Source organism: Micrasema longulum, unplaced genomic scaffold (genome assembly GCF_059751315.1).
Source record: "Micrasema longulum isolate JH-2025_06_02 unplaced genomic scaffold, ASM5975131v1 h1tg002135l, whole genome shotgun sequence".
Lineage (NCBI taxonomy): Eukaryota > Metazoa > Arthropoda > Insecta > Trichoptera > Brachycentridae > Micrasema > Micrasema longulum.
The window spans coordinates 172781-199793 of NW_028279300.1; the positions used below are offsets into that span (position 1 = coordinate 172781).

Sequence of the window (27013 nt, forward strand, 5' to 3'; positions counted from 1 at the left end):
GCTAGTTCGTCTGGAATGCACGGTTCTTTTAGATATTCCGGAGCAGAGTTGCGCAGTTTGTATCCCACCCTATGTGGAAAACTAAGGCAGTGTAATTCCCAAAGTAGTGGAGTTATATGACTAAACTTAAAGATTCCAAAATAAGTCACGCTGTGGCATTTTATACAGACTGGGCGAATTATATTTACAGCGTCTTTGTTATTGTAAAAAAATAAAAGTTTTATTAAAATGCAACTTTTTAATGCAAACTTCAGCCCAATCTTATAATGGTGATGAAGTAACCTATCACAATCAATGTATATTTTGCATTTGTAAATGATGTGCAAAATAGCAGAACAAGTAAAATCCACCATTTTATCACGTTTCTGTGTTTCTGATCACCATTAACTAAATTATATAACTACTGCATTCATTGAAATAATCTGTTTGAAAATATTTCATAGTAAAAATGTTTTTACCTGCACATATATTATCAGATCTTATTGGAAATACTTTACCCAATGACAATGGCTTTGGTTATTCTAAATTATGCTGCATTTTATGGATACAAGGGAAATTAAATTTATTCACCTATATCTAAAGTATCTCGGTTTACCTTATTGATTAAAAAGAAGCATAACACCATAGTAAAACTTTTTAGTGATAAATCCAGTTATTATTTACCTTGTGCTATAAATATGATAGTAAAAAAGGAATATTTTTAAAACATATTTACGCATTCGGAACAGAATCAAGAAACTGCATGGGGCCTCAACCACTACACTACGGGTAAGGGCCAATATGAGATTATTTATTAGCTATCCATATTTTTGCCGATTAAATTTGGTAGTATTGGAGATTGAATGTTTGCAATTATTTATTAGTGATGTCACTATAAATATTATGCATTTTAAAGTTTATTTAAAATTAATATTTATTTTTAAAATCTTTAAACAAATTTGCATTATTTTTTGAACAGTGGTTTTAAAAAAGTGTGTACATTTTTTGATATGAAACACAAATATTTCTAATACAGTTCGTCTAAAAAGAGTAGAAATTAATTGAGGGTACTCTTTTTTTTAAAATTTATAATTATTATTTTGAGTTGCCAGCATAAAAATCAGTCGTAGTTTGGACATTATTTTCTTTTACACTTTTTTTTAAGACCCTACTTGCTTATTTCATCGTTGTATACCCTGGAGACTCACTATGTATGCAAATTGCCATTGAAATGTTCCAGCATTTACATATCATTGCCTTTTGTGTGACACAAAACTCTTCTTTTGATTATTGCTAGGCCAGGGAATAAAACATTATTTTATTTTTTACATAGTGATGTATTAAATTCATTTACAAAATTTTTCATTTCACATGATTGTTTTATAAAGTGCTCCCAAACTTTAGTGTACCTAATACCTGATTATTATACAATATATTAATCACCATCTGAGCTAGCAGTGGTTTATTGTTGAAATATATTTTTTACAAAATATTTCTATATGTTTGTATACGATCAAATTATTTTACTGTATCTTTGCAGGAATTAGTAAACAGACAATATCTTCATTGTTTTCATTTTGTAATTCCCATTTGATATCCACATGAACCTTTGGGTACGCCTTAAGGACGGGCATGATGGCGGTGTAACTGTATTTTTCATTTTCTTTCAAAGGACATGTTAGACCTGTTCCCATGCAAGCATTAGGTTGGGCAAGTGGGAAAGGAACGGGAACATCAAACATTTGCCCGTGCACTACAGTATTCACTTTGTTGATGGCTGCATCTATAAATAAAACGTAATAATAAAAATACACTATGAACATTTATTTGTAGTAATCAGGGCCAGTTGCACGACAAAAAAATAAAAATTAAATCAACGTTGCGTTTTTGTCAAAATGAGTTGATTTACATGACTTTTTTCATGCATCACGTCTTGTAAATTTTGAGGGAAATGCAACAATTATTTAGCTTCAAATTTTTTTTACTTAACTTTTTGTACTGCAACTCATAATAATAAGTACCCTACTATTAAAATTAACCTATTTAAAGTAGATAGTTATTGGCCTTTAATAATTGGGGATTATTGGCACATTCATCGCAATATTTTTCCAAATGATTCATTGTTTAAAAAAATACTAAACAGTGTAGTATATGCAAAGCGAATAATGGTGCCCATTTTGAGCATTTACTTAATAAATAAAAATAAAACAACATGTTTTTTTATTTTTAATTAGAAACAATCCCGTCTTTTTATCAAGCAAACTTATTTATTGACTTAGTATCGTTGCGTAGTCTAACCAAAATAAACTAGCTAACTTTTTAAGTACCATCTTTGATGCACAGATGAATATTGATTTTAGCACTTGAACAATTCAAGTTCACTTTTTAAATTGATGCCTTAACACTAGCCCAATGAAAATTTCAGGGTTACTTCTCCATAAATAAGAGTAGGTTTTAAAATAGGTTATAGATAAAAAAACATTTTTAAAAAAATATTTTTTTTTAGAGCCCTTAAATATTAGTTGAAAAATTAAGTTTGCAGATTTTTTTGTGAAAATTATTTTTTATTTGGATTTAAATCAAATAACTACTCAAAACTGTATAGAAGGATGAAAGACCTACTATTGAGCTACTTAAAAAAAAACGATCATAGACTTAATAGTTTGGCTAGACTTGGGACATCCAGCCTAAAATCGGATTTTGGCTATTACTTCTTAAAAATCCGAATAACTTTTAATCAATTGAATATCGCGGAACATACATGGGGGTTAAATCGATAGGCATTGAGGTCTCCTGTCGCTCTGCCACCGATGATCCACCCTCCCAGTCACAGGCTGTATATGCTATTGCATCTTTGGTGAGCCATAGCAGTTGTTTATTTGCAGGAGTTTGATATTTATGTAAATTTATTCCCTAGATTCACTGTATTCAAGTCCTTAGGAGTTATATATCCCTCGTATTTTTTAATAGAAGAATTTTTTCCTTTGTGTAAAAGAGGCGTTAAGAGAGCTTAATTTCAGGGTAATATTTTTTATATGGATGATATAGTAGTTGATGATATTATTTTTTATCAAGTCTCCACAGTCTAGTTTTATTAATTATCGTTTTATCAAGTCTTTGGGATATTTTTTCAGTTGGACCCATTGAATTTCAACAGAAGTATTTGAAGCGTTTTGTTCAATCTGGTTTAAACTAAATTTATACTTTTATTTTCTTTTTGAATTCCCTTTAATTTTGTTTCATCCTTTTTTTTCAAATTCATCAATTTTCTTCATTTCTTCTTTCATTCAATAACCAAATGGGCACTTAGAATTTTTTACTGTAAGAATTGTCTTTATTTACTTAAACATTTTCTTTTCAACCATCTGTATAATACATCATACCATACATATTATATCTGTGCCTTCCTATTATCTAAATTTATGTTTAAGTCTAGGAACAGACAAAAAATAAACGTCTTTCTGACTATTACTTTTTATATATTTTTTTTTTTTTGTACATACGTACATAATAAAATATAATAAAAAATAATTAGTTCCACACAATTCCGCCTTGACACTAGATTTTACAGGTGTCAATATTATTCAAATCTCTCTTATCGGTACAAAACTTAAGTATCATAACTTTTTACACAAATATTGTCAATTGACTTTATTTTTATCTTAGAAGGAACTTGTCAATGTTGTCAATATAATAATATGTATAATAATGTTTAGGTAATATAGTAGTGACAGTTTAAAGCGAACAATGAAGTTAGCAATAATTACCTATAGTTTAATCGCTGCAAGACGCTCTTGTTTTTAAAAAATATTAATGTTTTTTTTTAATGCACGGGCATAGAATTAATAATTCTATGTGCACGGGGTTTGATACGAAGAATGATGATGTCACACCCATGACTGGGAATAATCATGTCACAGTTTTAACTTGTAACGATTGTATCGTACGAGGAAAGTCATTAATTTACTGGGTTTATGATTGACCAACTAATTGGGTAAAGCATTTAAAATGTGTGCAATAACAGAAGAGTTTATCGTAGAATTAAATGTTACTAAAGTCCTGGAAAGCATTTTCGAAATTGAATTCAAATAAAAATATTAAAAAACCGAAGCCGAAATCGATGACATTCCAATCGATCGGGTTGTGATCCTGTGGCTTGTGTCTCGGACCCAGGGACCAAAGGTCTGTGGTTCGAATCCCACTCTACCCCAACTTTATTCCATTTTCTAATAGTGAGTTATTTACAACTCGTTGAAAATGGCCCTCAAAATTAAATATTTGGGTAAATTATAAGAATGCAAACATTTCTTTTTATTAAAAAAAAAAAAAAATTCAGGATTTAAATTTTCTTTCAACGAATTATAAAAAATATTTTTTATAGTACTTACTTGCAACGAGGTCAAGAGTGATGCTGACATTTGTGTTTCTTTTCAAAATACATCTATCTTCATTTCCGTCACAATTTGTTACTTTTACATTTTCTATTTTAGAAAGCTTTGAGCCTGAAATGAAAATAAAAACAAGATTTATTTATTTATTTCATAAAATAGTAATGTATCGTAAACTCCATGAGACCAAAAGCTCTGTATTGAGTTGGGATACAACATAATGGAAAGTGGAAGCATAAGTATTATTTCAAAAATTAAAATTAAAACATAAACATAAATTTTATATCATAAAAAGCGTTAAAAAGTAATATTCCCCTAAATAGATAATCAAATATCGTTTCAATATAGCCAACTTTTTAATTTCAAAATTAAACAATCCTGTAAATTTCAACCCCTCCCAACTCCCAACACTCCACCCTAACCCATTCTCCAACACACCGCTAAATATTATTAACCTAATTTTTTAGTGCATGTTTGGACACGGTGGTGCTTGCATCCCTTTTAGATTTGCATGTTATTTAAGATGTTTTTTCATAAATTACTACGGTGATTGTAGAAGTGAAAGTGTAGTTTAGTATTTGAACGTTGGTGTAGTGAGTGTCCTGACGAAGAGACGGGTACGTCTCGAAACCGATAGACATAAAAAGTCTGTAAGCGGTTATATACTAATATACCAATATTTACTAACATTAGTTAAAATGTTTGACCTCAAAGTTAATGCTTTAAACATAAATAATGTTTTACTTCTTATGATGACAATAGTATTAATACTATTGTCATTATTACTCGAGGTCCGGGTTCGAGTTCTAGTAGAGGACTATCTATATACATGGTTTTTCAGAGCCAGACCGCAAAACCTCAGAGAAACATTTCTCATAGTAAGCTTTAAAAAAAATCCTAATGAAATTTGTCCAAATAGTCATTTAAAAAAAATAATATGGTGATCTCAAAATGGTGTAAACCCTTAATTTCTCGGACAAGCAGTCCCTCCACAAACCCCCACCCCTTTCCTACCCAGCCGCTTCACTTGTCCGCGTCTGTTTCGTATCGCTTCGCTAACGCGACTAATTAAATACGTTTTTATCTAAAAAAAATATTGTTGAGGAGGGTTAGGGGTTTGCGGAAGGGATGCTAGTCCAAGAAATAAAAAAATTACTCCATTTTGAAATTATAAAAAAAATTAAAAAATTTAATGACTTTTTGGAAAAAAAAAATTAGGATTTTTTTAAGCTTACCGTGAGAAATGTTCACCTGAAGTTTCGCGGTCTGGCCCGGAAAAACCGTGTTTATATATCTGTAGTGGGGTTCCAGAATTCTCTGGTGAAATATTGATTTTAAAGATGGTCCAACACTACAATATTTCATTGTTGCTAGACGGGCATCCGGTGATCCAGATAAGCTGCATTTATAGTACTAACGCAGTGCCCTATGCACTACTAGGCACAGATAGGGAAATGATAATACTCTTTTTATAAATGATGTTTTTTCCCTAAACGTTTTACAAGAGTCAATTTTACGACTTTTCCTAAAGAAGTAGCTATCAAAACACGTTATATGCGACAACGAAGCCTAAATTTATTATTTTTTAATTTCCGCCAAAACGGTTCATTGCATTGGCCACGCCCCTAATACGTTACGATTCGGTTAAATTGTGAACTTTATTTGAGACCATTTAAATTTAAATTACTAGGCGTTATCGACAGAATCAAGAAAGAGGTTCTGCGTTGGTTTGGGTATGTAGAGTGAATGGACAGCGAAAGAACGGCTAAAAGGATCTACGATGCGAATGTTGATGGATGCAGAAAACGAGGGAGATCGAGAAAGACATGGCACGATCAAGTCTATCAAATACTTGAAGATGGACATGTCAAGTTTTCTTTGCTATAAACTTTATATATATTTTTTTAAAGCCAATCAACAGGTTTGTGTAAGCCCTAACAGATTGGCATTAATGAGTATATAATTAATCTAAGCAGTCTTAAAATCTATTTAAATTTACAAAAGGTATAAATATGGCATAATCTAGGCGGACATGGCTAGTGTGTCATCGCGAGTCAGGAGTGACAACACCGCTTGCTTCTTGAATGCTTGCTCTGGCTGAAGGAACATATCGACAGTACCGTTTAATGAGATTTCGTTCACTGTCCTGGGGATCCTTGGCAGAGGGGAAAAGAATCCGATGTTAGTTTTATAATTTCCAACGGTAAAGACAGGATTGGTACGCAAGTTACGGCGAGGTACATTAAGGTTTATCTGAGCAAGGATATCATGGGCATCTATATCTATACAGTTACATATTAATTTGTGCAAGAATATCAAACCCGCCATATTTGAACTACTATGTAACGTTGTAGTTATTCATTGTAATAAAATAAGTAAAAAAAATTTTTTTTAACCGCTTGTTTTTTATTTACAACATAGATATTTTTATTTTGTTTATTTATTAAAAGAAAACAACAGCCATTACAACAACAAAAAAAATATTTACAAATAAACCAAAATGATAGGCCAATTATAGTTTTCTATACATTACTAAATACAAGGTCAAAAAAATAAGAAAAAAGCATACATTGAAAGAGCCACTCCGCATCATTCTACTCGTAAGAAATGAATAAAATATTACAATAATAATGAAATAATAAAAAAAAAAGAAAAAGTTTTTTGTTTACTCGGACTTAAAAATTATTTCGCCGGCGGATCCATAAAATAAAATAAGATTGAATTCATTAGCTAAGTATACCTTGAATGTATACCTAAGTATACTTTGAAACCGGTAGGAAGAAAAAAAGTGGTTAAAAAAAACAAAGTTGTTTTATTTTTTTTATTTTTTGCGCCTTTTTGACGCAATATGCATGACACCTGGTTAAGCATATTGTATAATTTCACCAAGGTAAAAAATAGGCAAAAAATAACGCAGTCCACGTAAAAAAAACAAAGTTTAAAAAAAAAATAAATAGGCGCGTTACAAGCGCGATGAAAATGGCATTCAATTCGTAGCTAATTTCCTTCCGTGTCTTTATTCTCTTATGGGCTTTTATCAAGATCAGACGTAATGCTACGCAGAAATTTGCTGTCATTTGTGACAAAAAATGCTTTAATTACATTGCAACTGTGAAAAACAAAACAGATATATCATTTCATTCGTATTTTATTTATTCGTAGAAATGTAAATGTTACAAAAAAATAATAACGTTTTATTAATCAATGTGCTAATTACGTTTCCTTAATGTTGACATTCAATGTCACAATGTCACCAATTGACACAAAATTTGTGGCTTAATATTTTCCAAACGTTAATTGATATGCTGTGGATATATTATTTGTTTACTATGATATATTTATTGTACTTTGCTACCATCGCCTTGATTAAATTAGGTATTGTAGATATGTGGTACTTCGCATACCTATTGAATGTCGAAGTTAGTCGACCGCGTCCAATAACCTATTATTTACTTTATTTTCAATGCTTACAATCACTACATGTGTTTATCTAGACGTAGTAAGTATTTATGTATAGTACAACATAATAATACGCCATTATCAGTAAACTCAATTCCGTTTTATTATTTTTTTACAAACTTAGTGGTTGTTGAATAAACAAAATGTATAAAAGTAGTTTTTGTAGGGAAAAAAAAACAGTTATTAGTATTGTTACCGAAATGTATTCCAATAATCGTGGCTCGTGACATCAAAACAACAAATTCTAGTTAGAAATACATTATAACATCGTCACCGACGTATTAAAAATCATATCAACTTTGTTGTGAATAATGTGTTTGTTCTTCGTAATTTTGAACAATGGAACCTTTCATTGTTTGACAGTAAATGTTCATAATTTACTGTCATTATCGTTTGACATTAGCGCAAAAAAATAGTAATGTTGTTTGAAGAGAAAAATATACGTAGTGTTCAGAGCCGATACAACGGTCAATGCGGGTTGCGGGCCGCGCAGAATTAGATAGTGAGAAATGAGACCACTAGGCAACATTTGACAAGCCTGGCCTGACCTGACACTGACTCCTATACGGGACGCGGATCATTAAGGAAGACGCACGGGAGCTGGAATCCGATAGCATAGCTTGGAGACAATTTATGGACTCCATATTCTCAGAATAGGATGCGGATATGGACAAAGAAGAAGAAGAAGACTAGTGCTAAACGTATTGTAAACGTGCCACTGACATATTAATACATAGACGCGCATTATAAAAGTAGTGACACGAAAACGTACCCATAGTTACTAAGCGTGTTTATTTACACCAGGGCTGCATGCAAACATTGGAGGATACTCATTTTCAGTGTATAAAAAAAAATGTTTTTTAACGTTAACAATCAACATTCGTTTTTCGTGGATCCCAGTAAGATTATTTCCTTAAATTTCTTATAATTTTTACCCATTTATTTCTTTTCACTGAATTTTGGGGTATGCAAAATTATATTTTTAAAAAGTATCAGTGCAGCCCTGTAACTAAGAAGAGCTTCGCAATTGCGCCGCTAGGCGTAGTTTGAACAAAATATTTGTAGACAAGGAATGGATTCCAACCCCTTTGACATTCATATATAACGACAGAGATGGAGAACATTCTCAAAGAAGAATGGGCTGGGTTTAGTACAAACTGTTCTGTTGGCAAAATTAGATTTTTTTTGTTAGTTTATATTATAATAGTTGTAAAAACTGAGCAACAAATTAGCTGTTCCCATTAACTTGATAATTGACAAGGACGCCTAACAGCGTCACGAAAGTGGCAGGATATTACCCAACTCTTAAACCAAGATCCAACGGGAGCTGTCAAAACCCAGGATAAGTGGAAGAAGGTACGTCTAATAAATGATGAATGAATTAAATTAATAAATTAGAATTTATTTGTTTATGATAAATAATTCTTCATTGATTATTTCAAACTCAGAGTGACACATGTCATGTTTTTTTAAAAATGAAGAAAAAAGTGGCTCCAAGCTTTTAATTTTGGTATCAAATATATCATATTATTATGTCTGGCCTTTGCTTATTATCTAGGTTTGGGCAGATGCCAAGTCAAAGGCTAAATTAAAAGCTGCCCGAATCGGACGTTCAGCCACAGCGACAGGCGGCGGAACAGGGAGCTTGGAGAGGTTAACTTCCAATGAAGAAAGTATCATTGCATTGATATCTCCTTTGGCTATGAATGGTGAACCTGATGCAATGGAATTAGGACATAGTCAGGTACACACGTCCTTTTAAAATTAATATATTCAGCGGGTTAAATGCTTACAACACTCTAGTATTAAAAATGGAAATCTATCTTTCATGTCCAGGGTTAAAGTCTCGGACTGCTGATCCGCAATACTACACAAACCAGTTCGAAAATGTATTTTCAATTTCAACATCCAATTGTAGTGGAAATGTTGGAAGAAGTACATGAAAGAAATACAACAGATTTTTCAAGGGCATCCACCAGCTGGACCTCAATGCCAACAGCTGTTTTAAATCCATCACCACCGCCACCATTACCACCACCGCCATCATCCGCAGCAGCTGTTTCTCCAACCGTTGTTCTTACATTGGAAGAGAATGTGGGGGTTACACGCCGTAGAAGAATTAGGCGTAGAATCCCTACAGCGTTCGACAGGGCAGTAACTGAGTTTAGAGGCATAGTAGAGCGACGAATCCAGCTGGATTTAGAGAGAGATGCAAGAGATCAGTTTCTTTTCCCTGAGTTTAAGACACTTTCTCTTTTAAGGGACATGAAGACAAAACCTTTGTTCCAAGAAGTTTTGTTCTTAGACTGTGATTAAAATGTTGTACATGTCGATGTAAATGTTATTGGCTTTAAATAACCAAATATAATAAGATATTTTGAATACATATTTATATATATAAGTTTCTTCCAAACTACTGGGGTAACTCTAGTTTTGTTCTTAGACTGTGATTGAAATGTTGTACGTGTCGATGTAAATGTTATTGGCTTTAAATAAGCAAATATAATAAGATATTTTGAATACATATTTATTTATATATGTTTCTTCCAAACCACTGGGGTAACTCTAGTTTTGTTCTTAGACTGTGATTGAAATGTTGTACGTGTCGATGTAAATGTTATTGGCTTTAAAGAACCAAATATAATAAGACATATTAAAAATATATTTATTTATTATAAAAATACTAGCTCAACCACGAGCACGCGCGACAAGCAGCGGAGCGGGGTGAGCGCGGGGGGCGAGTGAATTCTTCATTCACTTATCTATATAAGACACAAATATGTATATTTTGAAGCGCGATTGTAAGTTATTGTCGTATGTTTACACGCAGGAAATTCTTAATGTAGCTAATAACGTAAATATGTTCTTTGTTTGTTACGTTTTTTAAATCATTAAATATATCAATGTCTACTTAAACTCTTACATAAGCCGCCTGCATTTCTTGCCAAGTGGCAGTCCAGTGAACTACCCTGCAGGTTCTGAGATTTATTATAAAATGGGACTATTCTGAGTCCGTTCCGAATCTAGCGCTGTGTCTCAGATTCTTCCTAACTATTTGCGTTGCGGTGGCTACCTGTGAAGCGTTTTCAAAAATAAAGTTAATTAAATCGTATTTAAGATCAACCATGAGCCAAGTGCGACTATCCAATCACTCTATTTTGTCAATTGAAAGGGAAAGAAAACTCAACTTTGACCATGTTATTGAATATTTTAGTAAAATAAAGTCGCGTAAGCATGTTTAGTAGGTATTTGTTGTTTTATTTTGAAGGGTGTTCACGCTACGCCGCCACTGATCTACGCCTTTGTAGACCTGAGATTTTCATCATTCACTCCATTTCTCCCCATGTGTGGTCTCCCATATCCAGAATAATGAGGCCAATCCTCCGAGCAGACGATGTTGCACCGACCAAAAGCATTTTTTAAAAGTATAATCTGCCTTTTGAAATTTGGAAAAGTTTTTTTACTGACCTTTTCAATAGACTTAGGGTTGTACGGGAAAAAAAAGAAGTGGATGACAGTTATCTACAAGAACCAATGAGGAAGTTCAGTGTTGCGTGAAATTGGATATAAACATGTTTTCTTACACGCGGTGAAAATTAGAGCATTTAATAGTAAAGTTTCTCGAAAATATATGAAAAAAATAGTAAAAATGAATTAGAAATTTTTTTTCTACGTCACAAGTTCTTGTGAATCAACAAATCAATAACAGCATTGTAATGTGTTGTGATTTGTGATAGATTTTCGGTTGTTTTTTTTTTATCGTTTAGTGTACATATTTTTACTCCATGGGGTTTGGCGACAACTTGGGAGTAATTTCAAAATGACAAAATTAAAAATAATCGTAGCGGTAATAATACGATACTTAAAAATAATATTTAGACTTTAATAGTAATTAACAAATATAAAAAAAAAAACACTGAATTTCCTCATTCGTCACATAATATCGTTAATAATAAATAATTTAAATTATCGACCTCTTGAATTATGTATGGTATTATAATTGTGCATATCATTTATTTTATTATACCTCACTTCTTTATTGCATTAAAAAAAAATATTTATTGAAATATTTAAGTACGAAATAAGAAAATAAGACGTAAAAATAGTAAAAACAAAAACCCCACCACACCAAGCCACTTTTTGAGGCTCGAAAGAGATTTTTAATTTATTTATTTTTATTTTGAATCTTAAATTAGGCCACATATATGGAATTTATAAGTTGGTTTAACACACATTTCTTAACCTTCTGTTTAAATATTGATATTTTTTCTTATTCATAAATGTTATTTCCCATTTCAAAATATTTTTTACTGTCTTATATAATATATTGAGTTTTTCCACTGACATTTCTTGGTGGAACTGCATTTTTAATTATAATAATAAAAAAACGTATTTAGTTTTATTCCACTTTTATTTATAATTTTTTACCAGTGACCGACATCGTCAGACTGGTGGGAGACTAAACAAATTTGTTATTTACAACTGCAAGCAGGGGTTGTATATCATGATTTTATATAATTATGGAAATAAGAGTTTAAATTAAAATCATTTAAGGTAATAACAATTATATGAATATAAGTTTTTATGAATATGTCTTATATAAAATTGAATTTTGTGACTTCGCCTTTTTTCTTAATGGAAGTCTTATTTTTACCTTTTCTCTGGTATTGTGATCATGTTCATGTTGGCTTTGATCAATTTTTTTTCAAAATTCTGTGTTATTCAAAAAAAAATTATTAATATTGCACACAAACATCATCGTATTGTAAAATATTATTTGCTTATGTTCTACGTATATTTAGTACTTTTAATTCATTTAACATCAAATTTACACTTGTGTATCGGTTTTTTCTCAAAGTGATTCCTAAAGCTTTGTTTTGAAATATGGTTAATTTGTTTTAATTTCAAATTTTCTTGGTTTGATAAAAAAATATGCTGCTACAGTTAATGTGCGGTTAAATTATTGTGTTATAAATAATTTTGCATGAATCCTTATCAACAAATATACTAATTCTTCCCAAAATTTTGTTTTTTTTTTCAATCTTTTTCTTTACCATCTTAGTATTTTGATAAAATGTAAGCTTCGAATCCACCACCCAAACATTTCATTTCACTAACTTAATTTTTCATTATCTACTACAATAATTGACGGCGTTACTTTTAATTTTTTATTTTATTTTATTTTATCAACATAAACGGCAAATCTGCCTTTTACAAACATTTATAATATGAACATATTTGGCTTAATATATTTTTTGTTTGAATCAGGAATTTCTTTATACCCAAGATTTATAAAAAAAAAATTAAACCAAAAATTATACAAGATTTATATTTAAAAAAATAACCTAAAAAATATACAGCATATTCAGTAGAAAGTTTAAATAATAAAACACTCTACAGTAAAACAACAAGAAAATCATAAGTACTGTTTCACACAGCTAGGCAAAGTGAACAAAAAACTGTATATATATATTATGAAATGCATGAATAAATAAATATAATTACCATTCACCATCTTTGAAAAAGTTCAATAGGTTTGTTCTACAGGAACAATACCCTACACTAAATATATCAGATACGTGGGAATTACTATTGCCGAGTTCATGAAGTCTATTTAATACGGCATTACAAGTATACACTGTCCATGAATTGTTGCTACAAAACGGTGGCACCTGTCTAGTCATACTTCCGGGCACCCTGAAGTTGATGAGAGATAATAGTGAGATAATTTTGCTTCCTATATGAATATATTTTGTTTTGTTTACATTGAATTTTAATTTATTTGTTTTTAGCCATAGAGATACATTATTTAGATCATGATTCAATTTGTCCATTATTGTATAATAGTTGTTTATTTATTTTGTATACATTTATAACCTATACATGCATATATAAAATAAATTATACAAAGAGGGTGGACGAACCGTTACGGTCGAAATCGTTTAGTGCGCAGGAGGATGTTGTTCCACCAGGATGGGGCAACTGCCCATACACCAATCAGGTGATGGACTTTTTGAGAAGCAACTTTCGTGGCAGAAATCTCGCGTTTTGGGGACATTGTATGGCCTCGCTCGCTCCCCAGACCTTAGCAGTTGTGATTTTTTCTTGTGGGGTTTCCTTAGAGCGAGTTTACATAAACAGACCCCGCACACTGGACGAACTGAAAAAAGCCATAAGCCAAGAAATCGCTAACCTGTCTTCTGCAATGTTTCGACAGCTTCATAGCAAGACTGGAAGAATGCTTGGCCAAAGAAGGACGTCATTTAAAGGACGTTATTCACAGATCTTAAACGGATGAATTCGGTTGTTCTGATATTAATTTTAGATTATTTACATTAACACCCTTCTGTAATAAACGATAAACCATTTTTTATCACTTTTCGTTTTTGTGTTGTTTTAACTTTAACTCTTGTGTGGCTGTGATGTCACTCTAGTCGACATAGGACACACGACTTGATATATCTCTCTTATTTTTTTAAATTATGAATCCGTATTTTCGTAATCTTTAAATGGACATTTTCACACCCGATTTGGAAAGTAAAATTTGTATAACTATTCTAAATGTTAATACAAAAAATATTTATCCTTGCTACGCGAAGAATGAATGTCCGCTAATTCAGCAACACATCTATACAGATACCTTATACAAGAGAGAGAACGAAGATAGAAGTGATAACAAGGAAGATAAAGACGCTGTTCTGCGGCGGGTGTTGTCTAAAACGTATTCAGTCGGTTGATGAAAGTGATTAGGGACACATGCGTACAAGAGCGGCGTATTTGTGATTTTTAATTTATGTCGCTATTACAGGGCTAAATTATATATTTATTTGCATATATTACGGATAAAGAATTATTTAACAGAATGTCAGCATGTTTTATTTTTCAATATTTGAACTTCAGAATATTCCGTCTTTTACTAGTGGTAACACGATGTTACATCACCGCGCGTAAAGGAATTATTTGCCACAGTCTTTTAAGAGTTAAAACCGTCAGATCATTTTGCCGCTCCCTGTATTTATACATTGTATTCATGCATAATTAATTATATTATATTCTTGCTTATTTCAGAAGATATTTTTTCGTATTATGTCTATTTGTGAAATATCTACGTCAGTAGGTAGGTACTCAGCAATCCACTTAAACATTGGCACGGTAAAAAAACTTTGTATGTTTTCACGACTTAACATATTATATTGTACGCAAATTTAATGTGTACTTAATCAGAATTTAATAATAAAATATAATGAATAAATAATTACTAGAGCTAAATTTGTTGCAACAGAGAGGAAAAACATTTTTGAGTAAGGAACATAGAAGTCTAGGCATTTATACGGCTTATGACATGTCATTGGCTGTTTTATTTTATTTTTTTAATATTAATTTATTTTAACAATAAAGTAGCATACATAATTGTATTGTTATTGCCGTAAAGCCGAGGCTGGTCTGCGGATTATATTAAATATATATATTCTGTTGACTTTTGAAAGCAAATGAGCTGAAACCTTTATCATGTGGGTGAGATTCATCCGGCTGAACCATTACACAGGTTTTACCGCCTGAAAACAATTTTACAATTTTTATACTTCTTATACCAGTTAATACATGATAAAGGTTTCATCTTCGGCGGCCTCCGTGGTGTAGTGGTCAAGACGCTTGACTCACGCACGGAAGGTTCCGGGTTCGATTCCCGGTGAGAACACAAAAATTAAAATGTGTTTTTTCTCAAGCCTGGTTGTTCTGTAGTGTAATTCACCACTGTAATTGGGCCTCCTGGCCTGTTGTGGTGCAAAAAAATGAAATGAAATGAAATGAAATCTCATTTACTTCACAAAAATCGACAGATTGAGGATTTGAGGAAATGTGGATACATAGGCAAATGATTAATGTTACACGGTGTGTAAAGTGGCCATTATACCAGCTAACGTTCTATAAAACGCCAATATCACATAAGCATGAAACGCGCCAAAAAGCGAGAGGAAATTTCATAGAAATAAGAGCCATAAATGCGTATGGAGAGGGGACCAGGGCGTATATACTCCCTCGCATAGTAAAGAGACTCCCGGACGAAATAAAGAATAGTGATATGAATAAAAACAAAGTAAAATTGGTTTTAAAAATCTTTTTCTTAAATTCTAAGTTTAGTCTGTAAAAAAAAAAATATATAAAAAAATGGGGAAACCAAACAATTTAAAACAGTGTCAAAAAAAGTGTTTGTTTTTTATTTTTTATATATTTCGTTATCAAAAAAGACTTGATTTACTAGTATTTAATTTTTTTTTAAACTTTTATTTTATTGATATTTTTAAGATTTTTTAAAAAATATTTTATGTAAACATTATTATATTGTGTTACAAAAATGTTTAAAGAGAGAAATCCCTGCAAAAAAACTGCTTTTGCAGTTTGGCGGGAATTAAAAAAAATGTTTAGAATTTAAAAAAGAAAAATACATAAAAAAAAAAATTAAAAAAAAACGACAGGTCATAAGCCGTGTAAATGCCTAGACTTCCATATTCCCTCCCCTCCCTTTTTTAAAACTATTTTTCCCAGAACATAAAATATTTTCATTACCTAATCGGGGCATGTAAGGGTTGCCTATTAAAATGCATGTCGTGCTGGATTTATATTTTTGTGCAACAACTATGGCGAAGGTGTATAGTGGGTTTTGCATGTTGGTTTAATTGGTGTCTCGACGAAGATACGTATGTCTCGAAACTGGTAAACAGAAAAGTAACTTATTTCGTATTAATATCTCTAATATCCTTCTCCACCCTTCATATTCCATTTCATTCTTATACTCACACACACCCACACAAGCATATAGCTATCCCGAAACTAGTGTCAAAGGAAGGAAACCCTAAGTTATTGTCCTTTAATTTTATATAAGGGATCGCTCTGTTACGTGTATTTAATACGCGTTTAAAATGCGTTTTCTACGCGCGATTTTGCGTTCAGAATACCACCCCTGGATTGGCACTTTGCATATATTATTATAACGTATATCGCAAAATCAAACGTTCCCCATTTTTCATTGATCACGTATCGGGAAAGGTAATCCCTGTTTTACAGTCCCAAGGAATCGAAGGAATTAACGAACGACAAAGACAGCATCGATTGTTTTACGTACCACGATGCAGAACCAACCTGCCAATGGTTATGCCGGTTGGTAGAGTAATCTTGCTACTTAATCGCATCGCCTCGGATGTCAACATTTTTCACGACAGTGGGCCTTCCCTTAGGAAAGCACTTTCTAACTTTTAATTTTTCTTTTTACATTTTGTTATATTATAATAATAATAATTATAATAATGTTTGGATAATATTTTTGTGAAAATTACCTCAAGGGCGCTGTAAAATAAATAAATATCCCAACACGTCGTGCAGCTACAGAGCGCATGGACGGTTGGGATTCTAGTTCCTCGTCTCCAATTATGATATATTACAATTATGATATATATGAGCTAGATAACAGAACGTTTTGCAGCCACAGAGCGCATGGACAATAAGAAATCTAGCCTCTATTTACATTTTTATTTTTAAATTTTTTATTTGACAATGAAGTTTAGAGTTTAAGTGATATTTTAAAAACGAAATAAAAAGCAAATTTATAAAATTAGAATTTAGATAACAACAAGTCTTGCAGCTACTGAGCGCATGGACGGTTGAAATTCTAGACCCCACCCCATTTACTAAATTTTGATATTTATTTATTTATTTATTTATTTATTTATTTATTTATTTATTTATTTATTTATTTATTTATTTATTTATTTATTTATTTATTTATTTATTTATTTATTTATTTATTTATTTATTTATTTATTTATTTATTTATTTATTTATTTATTTATTTATTTATTTATTTATTTATTTATTTATTTATTTATTTATTTATTTATTTATTTATTTATTTATTTATTTATTTATTTATTTATTTATTTATTTATTTATTTATTTATTTATTTATTTATTTATTTATTTATTTATTTATTTATTTATTTATTTATTTATTTATTTATTTATTTATTTATTTATTTATTTATTTATTTATTTATTTATTTATTTATTTATTTATTTATTTATTTATTTATTTATTTATTTATTTATTTATTTATTTATATTATTTATTTATTTATTTATTTATTAACGGACATTGTCCATGTATACAATTTATAAGGTTTAAATATTACAATAAAAGAATAGTTTAAAACATTTTTTAAATAAAAGAAAGAAGCATTGACAAACATAAGGGACATCGAGACAAGATCTGGACTAGTGCTCGTTTAAATCGTTGTAAACTTAAACCAAAAAAGTCCAGATCTTGTCTTGAGTTAACAATACGACAAAGGCGGGTCATTGGAGAATTTAGGCCATAGTTTGTTCTATGCTGATCGATAAACAGTACTTCATTGTTTCTCAATCTACAAGTCGGAATATTGAATTTTACTTGTCCCAGTAATGATGGAACATCGATTATACCATTTAGTATGCCGAACATATATATGGAGTCAATATTAGTTCTACGTTTTTGTAGACTAGAAATATTTAACATTGACTCTATTTCAGCATAAGAATAATTATCTCTCTCTAGTCCAAGCATCCACGCTATTTTTCGAAGCAAGCGATGTTGGACTGATTCAATGTGATTTATGCGATTGACATAGAATGGAGACCAGACCACTGAGGCATATTCAAGAAGAGGGCGAACAGTTGAGCAATAAAGAGTTTTGATTGTACGGACATTAGTAAAATCAGAGGATATTCTGTTAATGAAGCCAAGTAATTTCAGTGATTTATTTACTGTATTATCTATATGCTCGTTGTATGTCAGTTTATAGTCCAAAACAACTCCTAAATCTCTGATGGACTTGACTACATCAATTTTGGAGTTTTCTAATAGGTACTCGAAGGAAATTGGTTGTTTTGTTCTATGAAATGACATTATTTTGCATTTACAACATTTACATAATATGATAAAAATAATATAATAGCTAACACCACAAAAAGTCTTGCAGCTTCAAAACGCACCGACAAATGGAATTTCAACGACATAAGAATGATTTTAAAAAGTTAACAATAAAAAATAATTTAAAAAAACGCAATAATAATACATTGAGCAAAGAACTAGTAGGTATGGCAATTAAGTGAATATTATTTTAATAACATAACTATCAACTGTAATTTGTGATCTATTATTATATTTAGAATGAATTGGGTCTTTTTTCTGTAATGTTCTAAATATCTGAATAAATAAATTAAATTAAATAATAATTATTATATTACCTACTTTCACCTCACTTATTCATCTTTTAATTGTATACGCAACATTTTTTATATGTATGTGGAATTATTTAATTGGCTTTGTTATTGTTGATCCCAGCAGAATACTCGTACGAGGTTTTTATGTAATTAAAATTATTGAATACCATAAACACGAACGAATTTTGCTCAGATAAATTTTTCTTTTGTGGCCCCAAGAGTATTCAATGTCCAGGATGAGCACATTAAGGTCTCCACAACGAAAGCCATTTTCAGGAGAAGTGTACAAGTTTGGATTTTGTCTAAGGGAAGAGACCATTGCAGTAGACTGCTGCGAGATATTTCATAGATTTATATACTACGAGTATTACGCGTGTTGTCCAGATATTTATTAAAATTTATAAATTAATTTTTATTTTTGGTATTCAAATAATATACATGCTTCCACTTTCTATAATGTTGTATCCCAACTGAACACAGGGCTCTTGGCCTCGTAAGTTAGGGATACGTAGGAAGAAATAGCTTTAAGGCAATAATTCTCATGTAAACTGTACATATATTAAGGTGGTTCGATTTTTTATTCGGAAATTCAAAACGGCACCATGCGGAAAAGATGTTCAATGGCCTACAGATTAAGGGAAAAATAAAATTTAAAAAAATATTTTTACGATAATATTTGCCGCGAGACTGTTGAAGTTTAGGTATTTTAGCCTTTTCATTGTAATTTATTATATAAATAAAACACGAGTGATACTTTAATCCACATATTTGGAATATCCAGTGACCGGTTTCATCGCTTTCGCGACATCTTCGAGACTGGTATCTTTATTAAAAAGTTAAATGTATTTATGCAGAACAGAGGTAAGGATACATAATTCAAAGTTATATGTAAGTAAATTAAATAAAGTTATTTTTATCTTAAGGATCATTATCAACAAATTTTCTATAGGTTAACTAATGAATTGATATAATGCTATTTTAATGAGTTTAAGTATTTTATTTTATTTTTGGTGTCTTTGGCAATATTATCCTCAATATTGATTTATGTACCTTAACCAAGGGATCAAGAATAGTCTTGGCAGCTCCTCCCCAACAAATACATCCGTAGGCCAAAACAGAGTTGCACAAACCATAGTATATACTTTTAATATCTACAATGGACAATATGTTACGCAGTGTTATAAAGATATAGATTAGTTTCCTAACTCTACCCACTAAATAGTTAATGTGTTTTCTCCAGTTAAGGTGTGCGTCAATAAAGATTCCTAAATATTTGATGTCTTGTACACATTCCAGATGGTAGCAATTACAGCTGGTGAGCGTGTTACAATTTGTATTATGAATTTTTATCCTTAATTCTATTCTTGGTAGGCCTTTTATATTTGGGCTGAATTTTACGTATTTTGTTTTCTTTGAGTTTAGTGTCAGCAAATTATCTTTGAGCCAGTTTTTAAGAATATTCATTCCTGTTTCGGCCTTAACATGTGTTTCCTCCCAATTATCACCTTCAAATACAAGAACTGTATCGTCTGCAAAGGTGATTATACGAGCGTTAATATTTAAATTACACAATTCGTTTATATATATAATAAACAGCAAAGGTCCTAGCGTACTACCCTGTGGTACCCCAAAATTCATTTCTAAAGCAGTACTGCTGCATTCTCCAATTTTAACCCTCAGTTTTAAATAAGTGAATAATGAAATTATTTACTTATTTAAAACTTTATTAAAATTATTTACTTATTTAAAACTTTCATTATTTACAAAACCACACTCACGAAGGATGAGACACCAAAAATAAAATAAAACACTTAAACTCATTAAAATAGCATTATATCAATTCATTAGTTAACCTATAGAAAATTTGTTGATAATGATCCTTAAGATAAAAATAACTTTATTTAATTTACTTACATTTAACTTTGAATTATGTATCCTTACCTCTGTTCTGCATAAATACATTTAACTTTTTAATAAAGATACCAGTCTCGAAGATGTCGCGAAAGCGATGAAACCGGTCACTGGATATTCCAAATTTGTGGATTAAAGTATCACTCGTGTTTAATTTATATAATAAATTACAATGAACTTCCATCAAGAATTTTCACTTACAAACTTAAATGTTTTTTCATGGTAGGTAGTTTAGATATTATTTTTTTTAGGTAAAAATATTTTTTTTAAATTAGTATTTATTACAAAGATAAAACATAAGCAAAATGGATAAAAAAAAAATTTAAAATGCATTGCAGTTTCAGTATATATTTTTTTAATGTTAAAAAACACATCCAAATTACTAGTGTTATAGGAATTAGGTTGTTGCGGATTTGGAGCTTCTACCCCAGTTAGAGATTGACAGAAGACGCGAGGTTGCTGTTTGATAGTTATTTATTACATGCCGAATAAATAGTGAATTATATCGGACGAGTTAAGGCTGTAGTCTGGTAAAACGAACGCAAAATGTGGAAATCATACGATTTTGCTATTTGAAAACGAATGTTTTTTTTAATCAAGCAATATTAAAAAAATAAAAAAACTTAAATTAGATAAAAACAATATTTTTTAAAGGTATTTCTGTTAAAAAAACATACTTAAAAGTTTTATGTAACTAAAATATAATTACTTTTAGACCGGCCGATTACGCCATTTCAAATTTAGACTAAACTTAGGTATCTGGGATCTCAATAAAGACTAAGTATTGAACAAAATTTAGATAGAATAACTTAAAGATAATAAATTGAACATGAAAGTGGCCGAAGCCAAACTTTGATTTTTAAAAGAAATACAAGCATTTTAAATTACATACATTTTTGTGACATTTTCCTTTATTTTTGTGACGTAAAATTATGCATTCGGTAATTCTTTTACAAATATTTCACACATTTGAATTTCACCGGTGTAAATATGAAAAATATTCCAAAACTGCTATTTTTATTTATTTATTATTTATTATGCTATTCTTTGCATTTAGCCGGCGGTTGGCAAGCCGAATGTCAAGAAAAGCAGTCTCCATAGTGATTGTAATTTAATTTACACTTTTTTATTAGATACTACTTGCTTTTTTGCAAAGGCAAATTGTATTATTTTTTATAATAAACGTCGATTTTTTGCAATGAACTCTATTTATTTACGAGGAAAACAAAAAACAAACCGAAACAGCGTTGACTTAGAGATTACACACGTGTTGACGACTGCGATAACTTAAGCATGTTCATTATTGTTTATTGTGATCGCTCAAATGCTTAGCATGTTTTTAAGCACGTCGATAGTTATTTGTGATTGAGCTACAGACATTGACTGGACACAGACAAAAATACTATGAATTAATAATGTTTATTAGATTTCATCTCCCGTTAAATCGCTGTTAACCATCATATTGATATATTGAGTTTTTAAAAAATATTTATTGATGTAACTTTATTTTAATTACAATAATAAAAACACGAAATTAGTTTTATTCTTCTTTTATTTATAATTTTAACCAGTGACCGGGTTTCGTCATGACCGAGATCGTCAGACTAGTGGGAGACTAAAAAAATATTATATTGTATAAAAGTGAAAGCTGGGCCGCGATTATGAACGACTATCTTCATCGGTATATACTGAGACGGTATTTATTTATTTATTTAAATACGGCATTTCTGCCATTTACATATATGTGGTATAAAGAGTGCTTAAAAATATAATTTTTTTAAATAAATCGAGTATGAAATATTAATATACTCGTACTGTACACATTATTAATTACTTAAAATACATATATATATATATATATTTTAAAGAAATTATACAATAACAAAATACATTAATCAATCAAATTATAACTATTCCAACCCAATCTTCTGAAGATGATTTGCTCTTTTTGATAAAAATATGTTGGTCACTTTATTTTTTAAGTTAGGCAGAGATAAACTAAATATATCAAAATGTGATGCATATTCATTCCCGGTATTCTGTAATCTAACAATAGGTGAGTTATATTGAGCTACCGTTCGAGAATTTTGACAATAAAATATTGTAAACATTCTGCTTAATCTAGGTGGTACATAGAATGAAATCAATTTCAGTAGATCAGGGGTATCAAACATTGGTTTTATTATTTTATATAAAGTCGTAAGATCGGTCGATGTTCTTCGTTCTTGCAATTTAGTTAATTTAAGAGAGTCTAAAATTTTGTTATAATTTAATTGATTAGTAGAAAAACCCATCTTAAAATTGATATATCTAAGAAATTTATTCTGAATTCTCTCAATAGAATCTGAGAAAGTGATTTGATAAGGTGACCATATTGGAGAATTATAATCTAGTTGGCTTCTAACTAGAGATGTGTAAAGATATTTTAATGTGTTTATATTATTAAAACCTTTTCCGGTTTTAAGCACAAATCCTAATAATTTTACAGCTTTGTTAGATATTTTAATAATGTGCTCTTTAAATAACAATTTTGAATCGAACAAAACACCCAGATCGCTCACGGTAGAAACATCAGTAATCATCGGTATAAACTTATATAGATATTTAAATATTATTTATTTAAATCTTAAAGTAGGGCACACATATCATACATATTGTTATGTGTGTTCTAATAATAACATTGCAAATATATTTAATTTATAAATTGTTTATCACATATGTCTTGACCATTATTTTAAATTTTGATATGTTTTTTTCTTCATAAATATTTTTTTCCATTTCGTAATACTTTTTAATTGCTTTAAATAAAATTGAATTTTGTGACTTCGCCTTTTTCCTAAATGGAAGTCTAATTTTGTTCTTTTCTCTAGTATTGTGACCGTGTTCATGCTGGTTCCGATCAATTTTTTTCCAAAATTCTGTTTTTTTATTACAGTTTATAATTTTATGAACAAATATCATTGTATTGTAAAATATTCTTTGTTTATATGTTAATAATTTCATTTCATTTACCATCGACTTTACCCTCGTATATCTGTTTTTTTCAAAATGATTATAAAGGCTTTATTTTGTAATACAGTTAGTTTATCTATGTTTTCTTTGTTTGATAAAAATAAAATGCTACTACAGTAGTTACAGTAGTTATTTATGTACGAAAGAGTGCATATTTGTATGAAAATTTAAAGTATCTTCGTCGGTAACCGGTAATTGAACATGTTTAAAAAAATAATTGTAAACACATTCTATTTTTCATACAGAAAACTGAAGTTTACTTTGTATATAAAATTGTTAATAATTATTTAAAGAAATTATAGGAATAAACAAGTTTAAATTATTGTTTGAATGTATAGGTATAGTAAATACAGAGTCACGACGAAAACCGGTCACTGGTGAAAATTATAAATAAAAGTGGAATAAAACTAAATATGTATTTTTATTATCATAATCATCATATTTTTTATGAAGAAAAAATAATAATATCCGTAATGACCAGAAAGTAAGTAAAATAAAATGTGTCCATGTTGAATGTCATTTGTTAAATTAGTGATTGTTGCAATTTTAGTGGGAATTTGATACGAATCCAGTAAGATTAAAAAAAATAGTTAGCTTTGCGCATGCGCGTATAATCAAAAATCCAGCGCAAAAATTTCAGACGGAACGATACAATTACATAGGCTGGGTTGTATTTTTTATTGTATTGTAATCCCGTTTCTATTATTTATATGTCGCCAATGGCAGGCAAACGCACTAACCGGTACACCACGAGGCCGACTAATCTCCACTTGATTTCCCTTTAAATATTTAAAAAATTATAAAATAAAAATCAATCTATCTTAATTTTACATTGTCACGAGAATTTGTACGAATGGTGTGAAATCGGCCTATGTGCTTATAATCATTACATATTCAGTATAATTGATTTATTTTTAAACTCACCGCAATCCGTGTAAACATCAGCAAAAGTCGAGGAAACACAGAGCGCCAGGACTGCGTACGAAAGGAAGAAGTTCATGATGAAGGCAGAAGGTGGACTTTAGAGATGTATGAGCAATGAGCACCCGACCACTTCTGTACGACGTCAAATTACGACTGACTACGATCACAATCAGACTTGTTTCGGAGAATACTAACTTCAATTTCTTGGACTTACCGCACCACAGATTTTCATAACTAATGAACGGAAACCACTAATAAACAGATATACTTTAACTCAGCGTCTGTTCGTGTCTTTATTTCTTTATTAATATTAATACGGACAGGATATATAATATCATCTGAGTCATACGATAGCCGATAGCGAATACAAGACTAAATTGTGTCTGTATTGGTAATGATAATGATGGGGCCGAGGTAACTTGTACGTAAGTATATTATGTACGTTATTTTATTTTATTTTAATAACATAAATGGTAAATCTGCCTTTAACAAACATTTATAATACTATATATTTGGCTTAATATTAGTTTTTTTTTTTAAACCTAAATTTCTTTATACCCAAGATTTATATTTATAAAATTAACCTAAAAATTATACAGCATATTCAGTAGAAAGTTCAAATAATTAAACATTCTACAGTAATACAACAAGAAAATCATAAGTACTGTTTCATACAGCTGTCATGTGCTGTGTAAGGTGTTGAGGGGCACTTTGTAATGAGTAATTGAATCGCCCTTCAGTAGTCAATAAAAGGCAGCTTCGAAGATGGTATTGTTTTATTTAGTTCACTTTTGAAGAGAACAAGATGTGTCCAACTACACTCGTTGGGTTTACTGTACTTATAATTTAATAATATTCAAGTTTACATTTAATAATAAATTTTCGTAGTCACGACGTACTAAGTTAGGAATCTAATTTCAATGTGTCCTCCTGGAACCAATGTATTGGGTTATAAAGTGTACATTTTCAGTGAATGGAGGGGATTATAATAGGTTAATTTATGAAAGGTTCAGTTTGGAGCATCGCAAGGTGCATCTAAATAGTCAATCCTTAAAAAGACAATATTGTCCCTTGGGACATCTGCCCCTTGCAGGTGAGAGCATTAAGATAGGTAAATTATTAGACGCGTATAGACTCTAGATATAAATCGTCAAATGAGTAGAGACTACGACTAATAAATAACCCTTGGCTAAAATAAAATGTCAAGCCAAAGATCAAAAATAAAACAGTTACGATACCATATAAGTTATTAAGGTGTGGGAGATGGCAATTATCTAACAAGGGTTTGAGCTAGTTTTGAATATAACAAAAGGCAAAAGGTTAGCACTTAACACAGCTGGGCAAAGTAAACAAAAAACTGTGTATATTATGAAATGCATGAATAAATAAATATAATTACCATTCACCATCTTTGAAAAAGTTCAAAAGGTTTGTTCTATAGGAACAATAACCCTACACTAAATATATCGGATACGTGAGAATAACTATTGCCGAGTTCATGAAGTCTGTTTAATACGGCATTACAAGTATACACTGTCCGTGAATTGTTGCTACATAACGGTGGCACCTGTCTATTCATTCTTCCAGGCAATAGTAAATATACATAAATAAAGAGGCGCAACTATTTAAAATGGAGGATGCTAAGGCTTGTCTATGTGCAGCGTAATATTTATATTGTATGAAGAATTGTAATAGTCTAGATATATTTAACCCTCCATATAATAGCTACAAAAGAGAACTAACACGCTTGATTCAGAATAACAGATAATAGACGTTTTGTATTTTTTTGCTCTGTATTTCTCGTCATTAAATCAAATGCAATTTACACCTCTCCTTTCCTTCATTCATCCTCCACCACACCCACTTTCCTTCTTTTTATTTATTTAAAACTTCAAGTACAAAGAATAAGTACTTTGGCGGACTTATTTCTAAAAGCAATATCTTCCAGCCAACCAAACAACAGACTAGTCAAAAGAAGAGATTGGTCAAAATCTCGAACTAAAAACCATAAATATTATATATCAAAAGAAACATACACAAGTCAAAATAAAATATTGAAAATTATTTTTTTTAAATAACAGCTG

The 27013-nt window shown here is 30.4% G+C and overlaps 1 protein-coding gene across 1 annotated transcript; it reads right to left on the reverse strand.

The window, feature by feature from the left end:
• Positions 1–1295: 1295 nt before the first annotated feature.
• On the reverse strand, positions 1296–25084 carry LOC148272969 (NPC intracellular cholesterol transporter 2 homolog a-like). Its single transcript, XM_088239339.1, has 3 exons — positions 24930–25084; positions 4368–4481; positions 1296–1762 (listed from the first exon to the last, which is right to left on the reverse strand). The coding sequence occupies exons 1-3, from the start codon at positions 25003–25005 to the stop codon at positions 1503–1505; spliced, it is 450 nt and encodes a 149-aa protein (XP_088095465.1). The 5' UTR covers positions 25006–25084; the 3' UTR covers positions 1296–1502.
• Between the last annotated feature and the right edge of the window lie 1929 nt (positions 25085–27013).

What these genes read in the sequence shown, in the direction of transcription:
- LOC148272969 (XM_088239339.1), bottom strand. Translation starts at nt 25,005, where the DNA reads ATGAACTTCTTCCTTTCGTACGCAGTCCTGGCGCTCTGTGTTTCCTCG. An exon ending in TGATGTTTACACGGATTGCG is followed by an intron (nt 4,482 to 24,929) that starts GTGAGTTTAAAA and finishes TTTTCATTTCAG; the next exon opens with GCTCAAAGCTTTCTAAAATA. An exon ending in CACTCTTGACCTCGTTGCAA is followed by an intron (nt 1,763 to 4,367) that starts GTAAGTACTATA and finishes TTTTATTTATAG; the next exon opens with ATGCAGCCATCAACAAAGTG.